Raw genomic sequence first — 21,768 nt, 5'->3', positions numbered from 1 at the left:
TCAGTAGAAAAACATTCATGGTAAGCACAGTCTAATATAGACAGATATTGATCATCACATATAAAATGTTTACATACATTCTGGTGTGTATACAAGTTAGCACACACATATATATTGCTAGATCTATCTCCTGAGAGACCCCCAGAAGCAATGGCGCTCACACACAGCCCGGATACTGGTTTCTAACAGCATTTCTAATTTCTAATAAAAACAAGGGAGGCTCCCAGGAGACTGTACAGTTTCAGGACCAAGAAAGGTAATACGCTAGATGAGCGGGAGCATCTTATAGAACAAAAATTAAAACCAAATGAACAACCACAAAAAATACTTTGGGGGGGGAGAGGGAATGACACAATCTTCATAATCACAAGAGTATTTCAAGAAATCAATGAAAAGGGCTAAATAACTACAGCAGTAAAAGCACTGCTGATACTTGCTGGGCAGTGATGGTGCACACCCAACACTCAGGAGGCAGAGAGGGAGGTCAATCTCTGAGTTCGAGACCAGCCTGGGCTACAGAGTGAGTTCCAAGACAGTCAGTGCTACAGTGAGAAGCCCTGTCTTGAAAGCCAAAAAAAAAGAAAAAAGAAAAAGCACTGCTGAATTATGACCCAAACTGCAAACCGTGCACCATTTGTCAGGTAAACACAGGGTATGGAGAAGGCGTTCCGCTGTTGAGAGTGTACTGCTCTCACACATACTGGAGACTGGTCCCTAACACCTACGACAGGGCGCTCACAACCACCTGTAACTCCAGCTCCAGGGCCACTCAAGTCCATGGGCACCTGTGCTGCACTCGTGTGAACATACCCATACACGCACATATAATTTTAAATAACAAAAATAAATTTGATATAAATGATTAAATGAATCAGTAAATAGAAGAGAAATACCCCTTTACAGACTATTTCCAAAGTTTTAATGAAGGACCCCCCCCCCAGGAAGTAAAGAATAATTCCCCACTCTGTCTTTGCAGCACAGAAAGCTCTCCTTCTGTAAAAGGCCCTGTTCAAAGGGAAGGGCTTAGAAAGAGCCAAGTCCACAGTGAGCAAATCTGACAAGGTGAGACCGCCATGAAGGAGAGTAGCAACATCGCCCTCACAGTGACAATCAGGAATGGCGCTGTCACGCTGTGGTTCTCCCCATGCTAACCATGAGAAAAACACCAGATAAATCCCCACAGGTTACCCTGAAACAGCAATCTAAAAAACTATCAGCTCATTGAAAGCGAGGGAGCCTGAGAAACTCTCTGTGCCAGGACACCTGATGGCCGGATGGGACCCTGAACAGAAAAAAGACACCAGGAAAAACTGACACAAGGTGAGTAAGTGTGTCACACTAATTCAATACCCAGGGAAAGCTCTATACTATAACAATCTAAAAACATTGCACTATTTTATAAACTATTAGTATTTCACTTATGTGTATTTAAGAAACCAGAAATTTAGTTTACAATTTAAGTATTACCATTTTAACTACAAAATGTATAACAACTCCAATTCAAAATCTGAAGGGAAAAAAAACCCATAAACTGAAATCTTTAACAGGGGCAACTTAAGAGTAATTTAGGTGTTGGGTCCATGTGCCCCTACATAACATACACACAAACACAATAAATATATGAATTACTAACAAATAAATTGGAAGCTAGAAAGATGGCTTACTGGCTCAGAGCACTTGCTACTCCTGCAGGAGACCCAGCTGTGGCACACACACACACACACACACACACACACACACACACACACACAAATAAATAAATAAAGTGACCTAAAGGGTTTTTTAAGAACCAAAGGAGGCCAGCTTGGTAGACCAGAATTTTTTAGACCATGATTCAAGATAAGGCTGAAGAATTGTCACTGTTAAGGAATTCTCTTTTTACTCTAAAAGCAACACAAGGTCACAAAAGAACTGGGGAAAGGGTGAGGGTGACAATCGGTATATTCATAATAAACCACGCTTTCGGGGTGGATAAGGGATTAAAAATAAGCCCAAAGCGGACAAAGATGAAGGCTGCAGACAGGTTTCAGGCAAAGGGACAGTGTGCAAGCTAAAGCAGTCCACGGTGGTGGGGAAACACTCAAGGGCCACTGCCAGTGTTAGTACCTGTTGGCACGCTCGTCCTTATCAAGAAGATGTGGGGCCGCTCCACACTGTCAAGGTTTCATATGGATGGAAAGGTCATCACTCACTGAAAACAGAAATGAAGAAAAGAGAAGCAATGTTTTGGGGGTAGGAGAGGAAAGAAGAGAAACATGTCTAGTTTTGGATCTAACAGATTTGAGATATCTTTAAGTCTCCAGGAAGGGCATCAACCAGATAGCGCAATGTCCCGATCTACAGCCCAAAGGAGACAGAAAGTACACACACCCTTACGAGAGCTCACAGCGTAATCCTAGAAAAGGAGCTAACAGCATAGTAATCCCAACGTGCAAGCTCATTAGACGTAGACTTTGACCATCTGGATGCAGTTAAAAAGCCAAAAGAGGAAATGGCTGTTTTGTCAGCTAAAACAAAAACTGCTAAGTACCACAGAGAGACAGAAAACTTTACTATCTTGGTTCATAATATACTAATTATGTAACAATTACAGCACTTCCAAGTTTTAGCCAGGCTGGAAAATAAAAAAATGCTCTAAATCTGCACTGACCTACAGGGCAGGCACCAGCACAGTGGCCACTGAGTTTTATCTAATGTCAAACAACCCAAACAGCCGCAAGGGTAGAGGCTGTGGTGCTAGAGTGGAGAGACTTGGAGCTGCCTGGTGTTATTTCATTTGGTCCTCAGCTACATGTTGAATTAGCTGGGAGTGGACCTGAGACCTGGGGGTAGGGCTGAGATACTGGGGGTAGGAGAAATTTTCATTCCACTGCTTATCATATACTTGGAAATTTCATTTCAAGGCTATACAGTATAAGGCTGGAGAGATGGCTCAGCAGGTAGGCACCCCTTTTTTAGACACCCCCAAAGTGGCAGTGCTACAACCTGATCCCAGACAGTCACCACCCACCCAAGGTCATCCCACTTCACAGCCCGAGGAACTCGGTGTTCTGTGTCCACCCAAGGCTACATGAATTTCAGCACTTCGCTGAATTTACTCCTTCCTCTATCCCAAACGATCATTCTGAAATGAAAGGTCCCAAACTCATTATGCCATTCTTACAGGTCATAACACATACAATCCAGCAAACTTGCATCCATTGCCACAAAATACCCCATCAGTTACCAATCTACAGGCCTATGCCTCAATAAGACATCCGACAAGGTGTTCAGCCACTAAAGAGGAATAGAGGATAGGATCTTTGTTTTGATGTCTAATACATAATCCAATAAGGTATCTCCAATTCATTCCAAAATTTTTATAGTGGGAGTATCCTAGGAACTATCTACAGTCACACACCTAAGAGCAAATCCTGGCTCCACCAGAATTATTCCAAGCAAACGCTCTTAGCTCCGTGTGTCAGTTTCACAATCTTCATCTACAACACAGGTTCTCAGCCTTCCCAAAGCTGCGACCCTTTCACAGTTCTCGTGTTCTGGCGACAAAATTACGCTCATTGCTGCCTCATAACTGTAATTTTGCTGTTATGAATCATAATGCAAATATCCGTGTTTTCCAATGGCCTTAGGTGACCCCTGTGAAGAGGCCGTGACCCACAGGTTGAGAACTGCTGATCTATAAATGGTGAGGGGGAGCGATGATCCTGGCAGCACCAGGCATCACGTACATCGAAAGCAAATAAATGTACCTCCCACTGTGGTGCGAGGCAGGATGTATCTTCTAAACCTACCCTTAGTCGACAAGCAACTAGCTTAGCATTGATTGCTCCACCAAGCGAGGACACTACACTGAGGGAAAATCATGTTATTGTTTGAAGTGAAGAAATTGCTTCCCTTAGACGAATCATGATGAGCTGTGCAGGTAGCGTTGTATGAAGTGAGCTTCAAAACTTCACAACTTCAACTTCCAAACACTTCACAATCAAATCAGTAAGTAAATATGCACCCCACGACTTACATTAAGCTTGTAAGAAATAATAATTTACATGCATGACATAGAATGAAGAGAAAGGAGTGTGGAACGCTGCCACAGCCAAACGGAAGATATCTTATCCGCCCATGCCCAAGACAGACATCTCCAGCTAAAACAGGCGATGGAAGCAAAGGACAGCTATCATTTGCTGATCTGAGTTGCACCCAGAGGGCTGGTGACAGTATGCATTATATAGTGGTGGGCACATCAGTTTATAAATTCTCTGTATTAGCAAAGCAATGGGCACAGCCAGTTATCCCCAAATAGAAACCTCAAAACCACAAATCAGGAACCAACCTGCTTCCTTCTATAGGTCCGGGAAGAAATTTAGAAACACGGCAGTTTTGACGTAGTGAGATTTCAGTTCAAGGCTGTAATCTCTGCACTCTACTCTGCTTAACACGCCCGCCTCCCCAAAAGCCATTTGAATTTGGGAAAACAGTTCCATGAATAACTGGTTCCATTAGCTTTAACGAGACACTAAACCAGTGCTTTTAAATCTTGCGGGATATAAATGTCTTTCAAGAAAGAATATGATAAAAGAATGCATTTGCCCAGAACACATACAAACTTTGTACATAATTTCTGGGGTAAGGATAGACAATCACTGCTACCTGGAGGCCCCAATCCAGGATGAAGGCAAGGATCATGCAAGAAAAGTAACATTTTATCAACATGGAAACAAAATAGCTCAGGCAGAGCCTTTCATTCAGAAAATACAGTGGAAATACGCCGTTTTCCTACACACTAAGTGTTAGACTTTGTAGTTAGGAGACAGAGTTGATCTTGTTGGACAAGAAAAACGAAAGGTAAAAGGAGAAGAGCCGGAAGAAAAGTGCAATAGTCGCATACTTGCTGTAAAAGAGCAACAACGAAATGGCCAATTCCTGCAGCCTCCAGAGAACTACCCAACGTCATCACTCCGATGCACCTTCCTTTGTCAGCGAAGTCAATTAAATGGCAAATGTGAACACACCCTCGCAATTGTGAAAGCAACGTGTTGATAAAATGCCCTGAAATTCTTTCATTCCTTTTTTTTTCTGATCAGATAAGAACCAAGTAAGTATAGTTCAGGAAAAAATAAAGGAGTGACGAACAAGATCCTGAGAGGGTAGCTTAAAGGATCTGCAGGAAGTGTAAAGTACAAACTTCTTAAGATCCGAGGACTCAAGAGGAAGATAAGAACAAAGCCGAGGAAGCAATAAAAGGGAAGAAAGTCTAGAATCTAAACACCTAAAAAAAAAAAGCTTCCTTTCCTAGACACGTAAAGAGTAGTAACTTGGCAATGAGGAACGCACCAGAAGGCAGGGCCACAATTTCCTTCTCCAAACTCCGGCATTCCTTGGGCGCCCTGGCCAGCACTCGGGCTTGGGACGTTTCAGGCAGGACGCCTGTCTGCACCAGGGTCAGGCGACCTCTCCGAGAGGCTGTGGCTACCTCCCTTCCTCCCTATGCGGGAGAGAGGAAGTGGGGGACGCGGGGAAGAGGGGACAGCAAGGCGGCCCACTCGGACAGAGTCCACTCTGCCACCTCCTCCCACCCACAGCCTGCAGAGTGCAGCGGGTGCCGCCCCAGGGACCGGTGCTGCCCCCTTTACCCCAGGACACAGTCAGGGGGACACGGGGAACCCAGGTGCGGACCTGACGGCTCCCAGGGGGTGGAAGTGCCCCGGAGCGAGTTTGCAGCTAGCAGCCGGAGGCGACGCCACCTCAACCCCATCCTTCCCGCCGCGGCTCCGCCCTCACCTGCCTGTCAGCAGCCGGGAACCCGGCAGCGCTCGGTCGCGGGCTCTCCCGGTTGTAGCCCTCGGGAATCCGGTCGGGCCGGGGCAGACGTGAGCGGAAGCACGACCCGGAGCTTGTCCTCCGTCCCTTCCCCCACGCACCTCGGCTGCAGCTGTCAAAGGCTCCGGGCGACCGCCCGCAGAGGACTCCTGCACCCGCGACCTCTCACTCCGGCCTCCGGCGCCTGCACCGCAGCCTCGGAGCCGGAAGTGAGAAGACCGGAAGTGCGGAGTCTCGGGCCGGGGATCGCCTCTCTCCTCTCGCTCTCTCCAGAAGCCGAGCCGGGCGCCGCCACGTCTCGATGGTGCGCGCGCGTCTCTCCAGGGGCTGGGTCCTCCCGGCTCCGCCCCGGGCTGCGGCCCGGGTGACTACATCCGGGAATCCGTGCGGGCCGTTGCCGGGGTAACCGGCCGGCGGCGTGGAGTGCTGCGGCTGGTTCGAGTGCAGGAGCTGCAGCGCGCTCTAGTGCGTGAGACGCAGCGCTTCGATCAGGAGTCTCCTAGCCTCTTCCCACACTCACACCCGGTGCCCGGACGGTGGAGGTGGTCGTGTCTCACCGCCACGCCGCTACCGAGGAGCAGAAGCTTTGTCAGACACCAGAGAGGACGAAGTAGGGAGGAGCGGAGATGAGCAGCCGGCCGGGGACTGCACGGGAGCCTGACCCTTCGCTTTCCCCCGCGACCACCGCATTCCTGACGGTCCCTGAAGAAAGACCCGCATCCGTGAGCGCGCGAGGGCAGCTCTGTTTCTGTGCTCTCCCGCCCGGTTCACTCTCTGACAGTGGGCCCCTAGTTCTTTTCTTTGCTGCTCCTCTTTTACCGGCCACCGAGTTCTGCTTTCCTCTTATCCGCACCACCTCTTAAATAGATCGCCTCCGTCCTGTCCGTAGAAACCGCTCAACTGTCCCTTCTCCCAGAGCGCTTCTTGGTCTTTTCCCTCCTGTCTTTGGGGGTAGCTGCAAAAGTCCTCCCTCCCCAGGACCAACTGGAAAGAAGGTGACATTCAGAGGTGGTAGATAGAAATGTGGCAGTGCACGCTTCCAAGGAGTTTCAGAGTCTCTCTCTCTCTCTCTCTCTCTCTCTCTCTCTCTCTCTCTCTCTCTCTCTCTCTCTCTCTCTCTCTCTCTCCCCCCCCCCCCCCGTAAGGTGTCTTCCCCCCAGGCTCGTTAAAAGTGACACTATAAATATTTACGTAATAACCGCATACTCTTCAAACCTAATTAACGGTATTGTCTTAGATTTCTAGCACATCTACCCTTACAAAAATAGTGATGACATTCCCAAACATAAAGAGCGAGAATTTTTAGATACCAAATTACCTAAACCCTAGTAGCTATTCTGCAGTGTACTGTGAATTTTCCTACTCAAAGCCATCCTCCTGAGTTGGAACCCATTAGTCTTCTCCGTTTTTAGGAAGGGCCCCCAATCTAGCTAACTCCTGCTCTCATTGCATAGGAACTCGATAGGACTTTCAGCTAAGTGCAAATGCCATCTATCTCCAGGGCTATTGAAGGGTGACTTGAAAATCCTGTCTCCGAATGCCCGGTTGTGGATGAATGGTGTGGACAGTTAGTACTTAATAGAACTGGGTGTTTCCCTAAGGATCTCTGAGGGTGTCTCTGAGTTTGGGGATTCTTGACACTTGTATTGGTTATTTCTACTTTAGTGGTATAGTATCTTTGGGAACTACTGATAGTTCTTATGTTGAATCTGACTGACTTGGAACTAATGCTCATTTCTCCTTAATGAAGATACCATTGGTTGGTTATTCTACATAATCATCAATCCTGTGAGGTGCCAGTACTCTGCATGATTAGTCCATATCCATAACATTGTAGTGAACAGGAATATGATGGGGTTAATTAACCGTTCCATGATTTCTGCTGCCCCAAAGGAAGTACAAACGTGGGCCCATCCTAAGAAAATATTGGGATCTGCTTCAATTAATGATGGAAAATTGCAAGAACCCAAAACAAAAAAACTTCTGTTTATCATTTGGGTCAGAGAAAGCAGAAGTTTGTGTCCCGTGGATCTAGGGAAATTTATTCACTCCTTTTTTCCCTTTCTTTTTGTGTTTCCAATCCTTTTATACCAACTGAAGAGCTTTTAAATCTTTGTCTACGGAAGTGGAGACTTTATTCTCCTCTACCTCCTTTTTCCTTCCTGTCTTCTTTCCCTCCTTTTTTCTAATTTTCTCCCCCTTTTTGTCTCAAAGATTTCTGTCTGCCCATTCTTCTTAGGAAGAACAGGAGGTTCCTCCTCCTCCCTCTCACCTGATCAGAGAGATAAGATGAAAAGATTTGCTGTCACGCACGATCACAATGTGGAGGTGATTTATTCGCCTTTGCAAAGTGAGATGCTCTCAATTCCCTGGGCTTGTGGAGTGCTTCGGTAGGCTGCCTGTCTTTGATTGTGTAATCGGGAAGAAGAGAACAGATGAGGGTAATGCTGTTATCCCATTTCGCATTAAATAAGTGTCTATCAGACTTGGGTCTTGACTGTTGCATAATGCTTGTCAATGCTATTTTCTCAAGAGGAGAAATTGCTTCATCCAGATCTTGTCTGAGAATTCCGATAATAGGTCAGAAATTCTAGCACTCTTCCTCAGTAGCTGTCTGTCTGTGGAGCGAGATGTGGGTCAGTGACCACACAGTGTCGCCTTCAGGAAAGAAGTACTTTAATAGAGGGTGCTGGGCGACAGGACACCCTGAGAAGCTCCCAGATGGACAGGGTGAGAGATGAGGGTGTTAGACTTTCTAGAAGCTTCTTTCTAATAGGTACGTCTCCAGCTTCTCTCAGTCATGTATAAAGTACCAGATGAACTTACACATAGGAGCCATTTATTCGTGTATGCTCATGATATCATTTGTTGTTATTGATGACGGGAACCTTCCTATATGACTGTTCCTTCCGCACTCGAAGTCGCTGCTTGGCCTCAGTGGCATTCTGAATACATTTGATCTCCCTACACTGTGCAAGGCTTGCTGTGGTCTGGCCCCAGTCTTGCTTTCTGTTAGGGAGTCCCTCCGACCAAATCAGAACTCTGTATCTGGAGTAGGAGCGCTCACTCACGCTGGGCGGTGGCGGCTCATGTCTGTTTTCGCTGTCCCGTCTTCTCTGCAGAAATGTCCCCACGCCTTTCCTGCTCACCTCGGCACTGAGCTCAGCTCTCGCTTCCTTAGAAACCCATCTGTCCTCCTGTAGGGGTTCATTTCTGCCACCTCTTACCACAGCCCTTAATTCGAGCCCCTGCTGGCCAGCCTTATACGACCACCGACTCTTCGTGTGTTTCTTTAGTCCCGCCACCCCGTTCCCCCCGAAAGAGCCAACTTAAATTATGTTATCAGGCTTGTACTGCAAGTACTTTCGCTGCCGAGCCATCTCATTGGCCCTCCTTTTTGGCAGACTGCACTTTGGTCTTATTTATTCTTTTGTAACCATCAGGGAGTTAACACTACTTGGGTTGTAGACATATGTAATGTGTTGCACACCAGGAAACTTCCAGAAGACCAGCCACTGCTGCTATGTAGAGCTGTGATATGGGCAGGTTTAAGTGGGCTTTGTTTCTGTCTAGTAGTGAAAGACAAAAGTGGGGGCTCTTTCACTGTGGGAAGTGGCTGGGCCTCTGCCGAGAGCTGTAAACTGCTGATAAGACCGGAGTCATTTACGGCTCCCCAGATTTTCTGAATGGGAAGACTGCCAGTGTTACGTCTCCCAGTGCTCAGTTCTCTTTCACAGTCTGGTACAGATAGAATATTAGAATTTAAAAAAGAAGGGAGGAAATGTGGGTGGGAGGCTGAACTTTCTATTTACTCAATAGCAGGAACATTCAGCGTTTCTGCTGGTGTCTTTTTATCCATATTTCCCTTCATTTATTCAACAGTTGTTATTAAGAATCTGTGGATGGCCGGACTGATGTAATTTTTAATATTTTCAGGCATGTAGATTCATATTTTGTTTTTTAACTTATGTCATAGAATTTTCTTCATGTTATTAATTATGATCCTTCCAGCCAGGGAGGATGGTTTATGCCTGCTAGGCTTCTTTAAGCCTCTATTCCCCAGGGAAAGGTGAATGCGCTATCTGCCCTGTCCACAGCCCCAGTCAGACATGATAGGGAGTCGAGTCAAAGCAGGAACTCAGTTTATTACTGTGAGCATTGGCTTATGAAGGTTAAACGACACCCTGTGATGTGCAGGCACCTCTGGCCAATGAGAGGCTTTTCTTTGCCCTACAGGCCTCGAGGTACAGGCCCTGAGCTAAGCCAGGCTTTTCTCTGCCCTACAGGCCTTGAGGTTCAGGCCCTGAGACATTTTTGGTCCAACATATACCTGTAATCTCAACTATAGAAGAGGCCGAAACTGTGAGTTTGGGGTTAGCCAAAAAAATCATTCACTGGAATAGTAGTATTTCAATATATAGATATTCTTAATTTATTTGACCTTTTTATTGTATCTTTAGATTTTTCCAGTTCTGATATAATATGTAACCCAAAGAATATTATGTACCATGGAGAATCTAGACTGACCACCAGTGACTTCCACCTTGCACTATTCCCTTCCTATAAATGTGACAGGATAACACTCCCATAATTATTACCTGCAATGGGATTTTTACAGGTGTGGCTAAGGTAGCTAATTACTTGTCTCTAAGTTACTGAAAAGGGAGCTAATCTGGGTGACCTAACAACGGGACCACACAAACCCTTTAAAAGCACTGAGGAGAGGAAGTCAATGTCAGAGTGTACAAGAGCCTTGACAGGAGGGACGTTCCCTGTTGTGATGAGGACATGGCAGAAAACAGCTCTAAGTGTAGAGACCGATCCCTGGCAGCAGCCACCAAATGCCAGGGCTTCAGTCCTACACAGCAAAGAATTAAGCTGTGAACGACCTCGGTGAGACTTGGGGGTTGTTCCTTCTCGGAGCTTCTCAATAAGAGACTGGCATCCTGCTGTCTGCTTTGAGAGACCCTAAAGACCCAGTTGAGTCCCCTGGACATCTGACCACAGACGGTGAGATAAGGAATGGTCGCTGGGCTGCGAAGAACCCGCTGGTTTGGAGAGCTTACTGCTCTTGTGAGGGGCCTTGTAGACTTGTAAAGGTTCAGCTCCCAGCACCCACATGGCTCACAACTACCTGTGACTCCAATTCCAGACAGAATTATAGATACAGATTTTCTAGATTAAGAAATTTTAGACATTTTAAAGTTTTTCCTCTTGTATTGCTAATTTGCCTTCCATAAGCTTTGTACCAAGTTATGTACCTCCTAACACCTTATGTATAGTTTTCTGGAAAACACTAGATGCTACACTTCTCATATGCAAAACCAAAAATCTAAAGAAGACTAATATTATTCTTATCACTCATAGGATTCTTTAGGGAAAGGCCTATTTCCTAGTCTAACTGTTGACATTGAGAAAATATTCTCTAACTCATAAGACAGCATTGTTCAGCTTAACATATTCAAGGGGGATATGAACACTGAGCTTATTAAAAGCATCAGCATTTTCAGTAAATATCAGTTACTGCCATGACTCCTTGAACAGCCAGCACCAGCCAATATTCTGTGGAAGGCTGGATAGCATTCCTTTATTAACTGGGCAGTACTGATGTTTATACTTTTCTTGGGGAAAGGTCTGGTTTGTCTAGTTTACATCACATATTGGGTTGTTTTAGGAATTTGTTGTACATTGTTATGGAAATTTGACTTTTGTTGTTGAAGGAAATTATACTGTTGATGCAAGAAGCAAGTTGTATATCTTCCTAAATAAAGATGTTGATCAAGATGACATTGTCTCTATGATTGTGTGTACGGGCTTAGTGTTCATTATCTAAAGTGCTTTACACAAGTATTTCAGATTGTGAGCCTTTTCTTTGGAATATTGAACATCCTTAATCCATAAATCCACTGGGTGTGGTGGTACACTTCTTTAACCCAGCACTCAGGAGGCAGAGGCAGGCAGATCTCTGTGAGTCTGAGAGCAGCCTGGTCTATAGAGTGAGATCCAGGACAGTCAAGGCTACACAAAGAAAGCCTGTCTCAAAAAAAAAAATAAATAAAATAAATAACAAAATACAATTTGGAGATTAGAGATTTTCAATCTATTTTTTATTGTGTCAGTTAGGATGAACAAAGAAAGAATTCAACTTATCATTTCTGCAGCCCTTGCTTATTTTTTGACAAAATAAGATGGGAGGGAGATGTTTTCTAAACGCTGATATCAAACCAATAAGAGCAAAATATTTACATAAAAGATAGTCTACAGATTTTTAAGAAAATATGCAAGCATTCCCCACATAAATCAACAATGTGCTAGGGATTGAGGGAACTAAGTCACGTGGTCAAATCCTGTTCACTTAGAAAAGCTGGGCTTCCCTAGCAATCATGCAAAGATGCTACGGGCGTTCACAGCATCCATAATGGTCTATTCTACAGAAACCTGATATTGTGTGTGTGTGTTAAAAATTATGTTAATGCCTCTTGTGCTCTCACTGGGTTTTACTGAGTGTACAGCAACTCTATGAAGTCAGTTCTGCAGTTTCTCCCCTTTTACAGATAAAGAACTGAAGTTTTTACGTTAGGTGACTCAGAACCACTAAGTACTAAATGACAGTCATTCCTCATCTTGTACCTAAGCCCATGTCTTTGTACTATGGCAAGTCACTACTCCACAGACAGTAAAGGGCCTTCCTATTTTAGTCGAGATAATTTTCTACATTATATTCTCTTAATAATGTATTTATTTTGATGCATATTCTCAAGTAATACTGACCCCATGTATAGTCAGGTACTATACTATATTGATATAAAATTGCTGGATTTTTTTTAGCTTTGAGTGAGAATGGGGTTTAGAATTTTTTTTTTTTAAAGATTTATTTATTATGTATACAACATTCTGCCTCCATGTATGCCCGCACGCCAGAAGAGGGCGCTAGATCTCATTACAGATGGTTGTGAGCCATCATGTGGTTGCTGGGAATTGAACTCAGAACCTCTGGAAGAACAGACAGTGCTCTTAACCACTGAGCCATCTCTCCAGCTCCTAGAATTTTTTAATGGAATTATCAATCACTTGATTTGAGTATTTCAATCAAGCAGACTCCTATGAAGAAGTCTGTCTCCCATGTGCTATTAAAAATTGAGCTCATGACTACCGTCTGGTTTTGCTTTTAGAGGAGCCAGAGGTCATAGTCTGTGACCTCATGTAGAAAATAGCCACCGAGGAGCTATCCAGGATCATTTTTAGTTCTTTAATTTTGGCAAGCACACATTTTCAAAGCCGAAAAGCACAGGGAGGCTCCAAACCCACAAAGCCGAGCTGGGGAGATTTAATGGAGGACGGTTGAGGAGGTTAGCGTTCACCTGAAAGCTTTGGTTGCTGCCTTTTCAGAAACTTCTTCCCGTCCGATTCACTGTCGTTCAGGGTGTTGTATTCTCTTGATGTCCCGTTGGCAGATTGCTAAAATGCTACCTTTCCCCTGTCATTTTCAAGAAAGAAGTAGAAGTATGTCACTTTCCCTCCCGTAACTTTGAAGAAACATGAACTTAACAGGTGATGTTTTGTACGGACACTTTGGAAAGTTTGTTTCTTCTCTCTGAGGCCCTTTGTTCTCTGTGGAGAACTAGAAAAAGGATGAAGCATGCATGGATAAAATGGATCGTCTTAAAGGATTGCAGCTCCAAAAATACATTAGCAGGACCGGGCAGGTCTGACATAATGAGATTCCTATTTTAGCTTGACTTCTGGAACTCCGAGGAACTATAAATTGAGCCGCACAAGACCCTAGGAAGGAGGCGCCTCTTTTAATCGCTTATAGACTTTGCTTCAGACTTTGAAAGATACGTCTAGTTGTCAGTTTCCTAAAGAGTTAGACTACTGATACTTACCAGCTTTAATACAAGAAATGATAGATAGAAAGCCCTGGTCCACATCGCACTGAAAACCAAAGCTGGTCACAGAAACTTGTACCAGGAGCTCAGAGAGGGGGCTGAGATGGCCGAGGCTCCTGTGGATGCGGTGACTCAGCCAGTAACTGGGAAGAAGAAAAAGAGTCTGTCCATCGAGGAAAAGATTGACATCATAAATGCAGTGGAGAGTGGCAAGAAAAAGGCCGAGATTGCAGCTGAATATGGAATAAAGAAAAATTCTTTGTCCTCCATTATGAAAAACAAAGACAAAGTTCTGGAAGCCTTTGAGTCTCTGAGATTTGATCCGAAGAGAAAAAGACTGAGAACGGCGTTTTATACGGATCTGGAAGAGGCATTGATGAGATGGTATCGGATTGCCCAGTGTCTCAATGTTCCCGTTAATGGGCCAATGTTACGTCTAAAAGCTAACGATTTTGCTCAGAAGCTGGGACACAATGACTTTAAGTGCAGCAATGGTTGGTTGGATCGTTTCAAGTCCAGGTACGGCTTAGTATTCAGAGCACAGCCCGTAGAAGCCACCGGTTTATCCACAGACCCTGCCACTGTCTGGTACCAAAACGTGCTGCCTTATTACTTAAATGATTATCATCCTAAGAATGTTTTCAGTGTAAAAGAAACCGGACTGCTTTATCGAATGTTACCTACAAACACATTTGCATATAAAGGAGAGACTTGTTCAGTGGGAAAGCTGTGCAAAGACAGGGTCACGCTGGCAGTCGGAACAAACATGGACGGCTCAGAGAAGCTTCCTTTGCTCGTTATTGGGAAAAACCGAACTCCGCGTTGTTTCAAAGGCATAAAGTCCCTGCCTGTGTATTATGAAGCGAACAGAACGGCATGGATGACTGCAGCCATATTCGAACAGTGGATGCATCAGCTCGACGAGAAATTTCAAGCCCAGCAACGAAGAGTGGTGATTTTTGTTGATTCTTGTCCAGCACATCCAGAGGTGAAAAACCTAAAGTCCATTGAGTTAGCAATCTTCCCATCGTGCCTGTCTTCCGGGCTTGTCGCTATGAAACAAGGTGTTATTAAAAGCCTGAAAATCAAATATCGGCACTGTCTTATCAAGAAATTTTTAAGTTCTGTTGAAAGTAGCAAAGAATTTACATTTTCTCTACTAGACGCAGTTGATACATTGCATCTGTGTTGGAGAGCTGTAACCCCAGAGACCATTATGAAAAGCTATGAAGAGGCAGGATTCAGGCCTCCAGCGCTGGAAACCGAAGCACCCAGTGCAGAGAGTGAAGCTGCCGCTCTTGACCTGGCTGCCCCTGCTCTGGGGGCAGGGGTGGAGCTTCCTGAAGGTTTGTCCATAGAGGAGTATGCTGCCCTGGACGAGGATCTGGAGACCTGCGAAGCCACCCCAAATGATGATGAGGAGTGTACCAAAGAAAGTAAACAAGATGAAACTGGTTTTTATGCTTCTGATGAAGAGGAGGAGGACAGCGGAGCTCTAGAAGCAGACCCGCCTTTACCATCCAAGAACGTCGCAATCGATGCTATAGGAACCCTTAAAAAGTTCCTTAGAAGTCACGACATGAACGATGAACTTCATGATTCTTTAGCAGATCTTGAAAACTTTATTAATGCTTTGTCACCTAAATAGTCGTGTATTATACATCTGCCGAGTAGGAACTTCTCCTGCTGTATCTTATTACATAAGGAATGTAAAAGGAAAGTATCAATTAAATAAGGAAAGAGAGAACCTAATAATCCTTTCTAATTGTGACAGCCTTTGATCTGAATAGCAAGGCTCGCTGGTAAATAATGACTAAGTAAAACTGCAAAGTTCTGCTGAGCAGGTTTGGGGGGAGTAAGCTGCGCTCAGAGGCTTTGTGCTTCACAGGGACACCCGTGTGTGTGAAAGAACTCTTCAGTCGACTGGCTCACGTGCATGAAATTGCTGGCTTCCATTTTCTTTGTTTTTAAGTTCAGATCATGTTCTAGAATATTTTACTTTATCTATGTAGTCTAAGAAACAAAAGTAACTTGTTTTTATTGTAACCTGCCTGTGCACCAAGACAATGCACCATGTATCTCTGCTGCTTTCAAGTTACTTGTCAAATTAAGTCAGATGAAAAGCCAGTGCTCTGCAGGGCTTCCTGTCATCTGGGACCAGAGATACAGGTCCTTCTGGTATAATAGTGTGTGCTTGTTTAATGGGAAGACACATGAAGGAAACACTGATGAAACTCATGTTTATATTTGAATGTGGTTAACTCTCAAGCCAATTGAAGATGCACATAGAGTCACCAAAAAGAAAATTATGCTGCCTGTTTATTTTTAAATTACAACAGCTCGACTTTTAATCTAATTTTGCTGAATTTTATTTTCAGCACATTGTGATATTGTCTTCCTTCAATTTTTTCTTCTCTAAAATCTTTATTAAAGTTGTTAGAGAAAGTTTTATCTAAATATTACATTAAAATACTGCAGTAGCCGGGCAGTGGTGGCGCAGCCTTTAATCCCAGTACTCAGGAGGCAGAGGCAGGCAGATCTCTGGGAGTTCGAGGCCAGCCTGGTCTACAAGAGCTAGTTCTGGGACGGGCACCATAGCTACAGAGAAGCCCTGTCGCGAAAAACCAAATAAAATAAAATAAAATAAAATAAAATACTGCAGTAAATTACCTAACCACCATCTAAAAATAGCTTCTGTGTGAGATTTTAACATTATGTCAGTTTTTCTACAGTTCAGTTTTAAGTGGCATATTTATTTAACATTATATCTAATTTAGCTCCCCTTGTAAAGTATTTCATAAAAAATACAAAGCATAATGATTTTTTGTAAACTATTAATCTTCCAATTATACAATTAGAAATTATACTGTTAGAAGAAAATTTAACAAAGCATTTTCTTTTCTATTGCTGATTTACTCTGCTCTGAGATTTAGTAATAGTTGAGTCTTAAAATGTATTAATATTTTAGAGGTTTCTTTTATTATTAAACATGTACTATTTAAATTAAAAAGCATTTTGTGATTTGATATGTAATTTTAATTTGGCTCAATCATGGACCTAAAAGAGTTCTTGACATCCCATTTGTCTTTCAAGAGAAAATTACTTATAGTTAGTCTGGTCTAAACTAAAAATAAATGTTTTATCTTAATTGTTCTTGCTTTATAAAATCTTGCTGTTTAAACATTGTTTTTTATTTCTTAGCAACCAAGAATAAATCTCATGATACATTTAGGACATTCTTCACTGTGTGCTGTTTCTGAACTACTTAGGAAGGGTTTAGTTCAGGTTAAAACAGGAAGGTGTGTAATCAGCGCCTATGGGTTTCATGTTTCCTGCCTGGCCCCTATGGAGCCTGAGTCCTTATTGCAAACCTTTTCTCTGTATAGGAGGCAGATTAGCTGGAAGGGGGAAGCAAGGAGAGAAGGGAAATCAAAGTAAAGTGGTCCAGGCAAACACTTCCCCGGTTAGGAGGAATGCAGACCCAGAAAGACAAATATCATATGTACTTACTCATAAGTGGCTTTTAGACATAAAGCAAAGAAAAACCAGCCTGCGACCCACAACCCCAGAGAACCTAGATGACAAAGAGAATGGATCTAATCTACATGGGAGCACGGGGGTCAGGGGAGAGGATAGAAGGTGATGGGGGGAAGAGAGGGGAGTGGAGAAAAACGTATAGCACAATAAAAACAAGAAAAGAAAAAAGGAACAGAAGGGGGGTGGGGTGGAGAGGGGAACCCTTCCACTGAACCAGTAGGGCTCCAGCTCCCTGAGACGAGGCAGAGTTGGGAAGTGGACATGAGCTTTCAGTTTCATAGGCAGTGGAGAACTGGGTTCAGGCCTCTGCTGCACAGAGGGCTCCCTGAAGAAAACACGGCACAGAGCGGGTGAGTCAAAGGGAGGCTGTGACCAGTAGATAGTTCCTCCCAAGTAAAGCAGGGAGCGTGGCATAGTGATGGGTTGGTGAAGAACGTGCTAGGTAATGCTAGATAAAAGCATGGTCATCTTCATGCCGTCACCTGATTGACGTTCAGACGGTCACCTCCTTGGCTAGACAGTGCTTCTGCGATGTGTTAGAAAGAACCAAAGGACTGGATCTCCACTTCGTAGGCAGAGACTGTTCTTTTGGTTCTCAACTGCTCAGACCTGAGTTCAGCCAATAGCTTAGGTGTCTTTCTAGTTAGCTCTTAGATCTTGAATTAACCCATTTCTCTTCATCTATGTATTGGCACGAGGCTATGGCTTATCCGTCAGGATCTGGCATCTGTCTCTTTGGGCAGCTACATGGCGTCTCCTTCCCTCTGCTTACTTTCTCTCTTTATCTCTGTTTGGATTTCCTGCCTGGCTTTATTTCTGCCCTGCCATAGGCCCAAAGCAGCTTCTTTATTAGCCAATGGTAATAAAACGTTCACAGCACACAGAGGGAAATTCCACATCCCCACTTCATCCCATGCTTACTTATTTTGTTCTTAGTTGTCAACTCTCGGAAGCTTTTTGAAAGTTGGGACACTTGTAAAATCCTCTGATATCCCCAAGAATACTGTGCGCGTGGCAGGCTCCTGGTGTGATCTTGTGTTTGTGTGATGTAAGAACTGAGCGAGGAGGTCCAGACGGTCCTAAACTGAAGAAAAGGGGAGGGCAGGGCATCCGCTCCCTGACTTCCTCTTGGTAAGCCCTGAAAGTCCTGGGCGAAGGCGCTGGCACTGTGGGAGGCTGCTGCCTGACACCACACCTATGTTCCTCACTGCAGAAGTGATGACTCAGCACGGTGAGGGAACTGCTTGCGAGCTGCCATGGGAGCAAATGAGAAACCCTTCCCCAAAGAGGATCTGGAAGTCCGCCTCCCAGGCCCCAGAGTGCTTTACGGGGTGTTGTTGACCCAACACCATGCACCCATGAGTCTACTATGTGGATAAGCCCTGGAGGTAATGCTGGGAGAAGCGTGGATCCTACAGAATCCGAATGGCTGTCGGAAGAAGGTGTGGCCCGAGCCAAAAGACGATTGCGTAAGTGCAAAGATCAAGCTTGACTCCCACCGATGGAAGGAGAGGCCTGTGAGCAGGTGAAACGAGTTTTCAACAGCACGGTTCCTGAACCGTGTGCACGTCATGCAAGTCAGACCCACCATTCAGGTGAGGAACCTTTTATAACGTCTATTTGAACTTGAGCTGTGCATTTTAGCTTTCAATCCAATTGGATTGTTTTGTTGTTGTTGTTATGTTTTATTGTTATTCCAGATTTGACCACTGTTCTCCAGATCCAATTATTCTGTTGGAGAAATCACATTAACCCTTTAGAAGAACAGATTGATTTCCCCTTCTCTCAATTGTGGGGGTAAGGAATCTCACAAATAATGTAAGTTCAAACCTGGTGACCAACGATTGTAATAAAGAGGGGTTGCCCGATAATTATAAAGAGTTTATTCTGTTCATGTTACTAGGCACTGAATGATGAAAACAGAAAAAAACAAAATCCCTCCGTCTTGACGTTGGTAAGTTAGTGAAGGAAGCAGGCAGCATTCCGTAATGACAGGGAACACGCTGAACGTGGCGTCTGTGTCTACAAAACCACAATGTGGGCCTTTAACCCAGTCCTGAGATTAGGGAAGGAGTGAGTCAGCTGGATGTCTGATGCCAAAACCTAAGATTTGGACCCATGGGAGAAATTGGAGTTTAGTGGGCAAGGGAACAATCACTGCAGGTCAGGCTCGGAGGGAGGACGCCTGCCTTCAGCTAAGGAAGGAAAGTAAGCCTGCAGAGGGAGGAGTGGCTTGCGGTAGAAGAAGCCTGCCCCAGGAGTGATTGGCTGGGTTAGAGTTCAGTAAAGAGACATTTTTGTATATGGGGGAAGGAAGAAAAGTTTTCCATCTGTGTTTTTGAAAGTTTTGACCATAAGCAGAATCGTGGGCCTCAGGACAGAGGCAAAATGTTAGAGACACAGAGTCTCTGAAGAAAGCAGCGTATCCTCTGAGCCACACCACTGCCACCTTGAGGAGGTCCGTTGCAAAAGGATCATCCTAGCTGGGCTTCTTCATGCTTTTCACTCAGTTACGGAACTGACCCTCACCTTAACCGTACATGGCCAGGGAAGGCTAGGCGAAGCTGCATCTAGGCAGCTCTGCAGCTGTGGCCTTTTATTGGGGTTGAGGGTCCCCACACTCCTGCAAACAACCCTTTGCCTATGCTTGTGAGGAAGCCCGATAGACTCATTGGTTCTCCAGAGTGAATTTTGACAGAATCATGCCTTGTTTTGTCACTGAGACCTTAGAAAGAGGGACAGACGTTGTTGTTTCCCTCGGGAAAGGAAATTTAGCAACACCTCCTGACATATACAGAACTATTCCTTCCCGTTGTAGGAGGAAGAAGCGGGAGGAAGGCATTGCAAGTGAAACGGATAAGCCTCTCACATTCTCCAGGAGAGCGGACAGAGCATAAATTCTTGTTAGGCTTTTCACCCTGAGGAAGCAGCCGAGGGGTTTGCACAAACATTCATACATGAGCGAAGACACGTATGTGCACATGCAGTGACGGTGCACGGAAAGGGATGCTGTGTGAAGGCCCAGAGACTGCGGGGACTGAGTGGGTGCTGCCATGGCCCAGCACCCCTGGGGTGAGCAGCTGTGCATGGCTGGTCCTGGTCTTGGATTAATGCTGGTCCTTCACAGCATTCGCAGGAGGACTTCCGTTGGCAGTGATAAACAGATACATTAATAGTATCCTAGCGACAGTCATTATTTACTGATCATGGCTGAAGTGTCATCTTCTTAGAAAGGACTATTGGTCTTTAATCCTGCTCCACCCTTATCTCATTTAACTAACAGGATGCCTAACTTCTTCAACAACTTTATTCCATGTGCTGTCCCTAGTTATCAGATTGATATTTTAATTTTTATTTTCTGTGGGAACCTTCCTAAGCTTAGGCAGCGTTTCTTCTTTCTACAAGGAGTGTAGCAGACACTCTGCTGAGCAGTGTGCAAAACTCTCCGAGCCTGGAAAAGGTACCACATCTAATTAACTGTCCAGAGGACTGTCTCTCAGCACAAGAACCAGTTAAATGCTTCTGGTGGGCTTTGTAGGACCTGAGGGAGATGGTGCGTCCTTAATGAGGCAAACTAAAGAGCTAACGCTTCCCCAGACTTAGCAGCCTCACTCCTGTGAGAACTGCAGATGCCCCAAGCTCTCAAGAGCAATTCTGGAAACCTTGTCAAGTTCCACAGGCCCTGGAGTCATTAGGTAAGGTTAGCTTTTAGACGTTGTCTGCATTTATTTTGGAAATGCCTTTAATTTTTTGAGAGGGTTAACTCTGAGACCATTAAAAGACAGAGGGATTTTTTTTTTGCTTTGTTCTGCTATGAAATAAGAAAAAAAACCTTCAAAACTGGAGACCTGCAGACACACTTGGAATAGGGGGTTCTAATCTCACCTGCTAAACTGAAGACGAGCAGGCGGGAAGTCCTGTCTTACGCTGTGGAGAATACAGGGAAAGCTTCAGGTTTTCCCCAAAATAACGATGTATAGAAAGGTAAAATCAGAGAAGACTCAATTATTTTTTTCTCTCTCAGTGCAGCAGATTGAATACAGACCCCATGTGTGTTAGGCAAACATGACAGAACAGAGTTCCAGCCCAGGCCCAGGGAGTCACCATTAAGACATTACCTCATCAGGGCAGGGGTAAGAACGCTTTCCTAGTGTCCACAGAGCACCGAGTTCCATCCCCAGCACAATAAATAGATATATAAATAGAAAGAAATATAATAAAGGGAAGAGAAAAATACTCATATTCTGGCTGCTCACAAACTTGTAAAAGTTACTCAGAACGTTCAAACGTGTGAATACATAAATGTAGCTTCCAGGCCTGAGCCACCATTCCGCCTCTCACCTCTCTGTTTTACTCCCAGTGTTACTAAAAGAAGCTTGGAGAAAACAGAATAGATTTCCTTTTCCACACTGGTATCTGAGCTAAGCCTTTTTCGGGGCATTCCTTTTTCCTTTCTCCTTTGCCTGCTATTTTGATGTTATTTTTAATAGCTTGCTAGTATATTTTTACGAGGACTCCTTTTGCC

At 44.5% G+C, this 21,768-nt stretch overlaps 2 protein-coding genes across 7 annotated transcripts in view; one reads left to right on the top strand and one right to left on the bottom strand.

Moving 5' to 3' along the window:
* Arfip1 (ADP ribosylation factor interacting protein 1) overlaps positions 1-6,146 on the bottom strand; it is a 58,815-nt gene extending 52,669 nt beyond the window's left edge. The window contains exons 1-2 of one of the 6 annotated variants that reach the window (XM_057757104.1): positions 5,779-6,146; positions 2,107-2,191 (exon numbers count right to left, since the gene is read on the bottom strand). The gene's annotated coding sequence lies outside the window, so the exon portion shown is untranslated. Of the gene's footprint in view, positions 1-2,106; positions 2,192-5,331; positions 5,549-5,778 lie in introns of those variants that run through there. The other 5 variants (XM_057757109.1, XM_057757106.1, XM_057757105.1 and 2 more) reach the window with 5 other exon arrangements.
* A 7,494-nt stretch (positions 6,147-13,640) lies between these two features.
* Positions 13,641-15,354, top strand: Tigd4 (tigger transposable element derived 4). Its single transcript, XM_057757192.1, has one exon. The coding sequence runs from the start codon at positions 13,810-13,812 to the stop codon at positions 15,352-15,354; it is 1,545 nt and encodes a 514-aa protein (XP_057613175.1). The 5' UTR covers positions 13,641-13,809.
* The last annotated feature ends 6,414 nt before the right edge of the window (positions 15,355-21,768 follow it).

Source organism: Chionomys nivalis, chromosome 24 (assembly GCF_950005125.1).
Source record: "Chionomys nivalis chromosome 24, mChiNiv1.1, whole genome shotgun sequence".
In the NCBI taxonomy this organism is placed as follows: Eukaryota; Metazoa; Chordata; class Mammalia; order Rodentia; family Cricetidae; genus Chionomys; species Chionomys nivalis.
Note: the sequence above shows the minus strand (reverse complement) of the source record. Positions and strands in the feature narration are given on the sequence as shown.

What these genes read in the sequence shown, in the direction of transcription:
- Tigd4 (XM_057757192.1), top strand. Translation starts at nt 13,810, where the DNA reads ATGGCCGAGGCTCCTGTGGATGCGGTGACTCAGCCAGTAACTGGGAAG.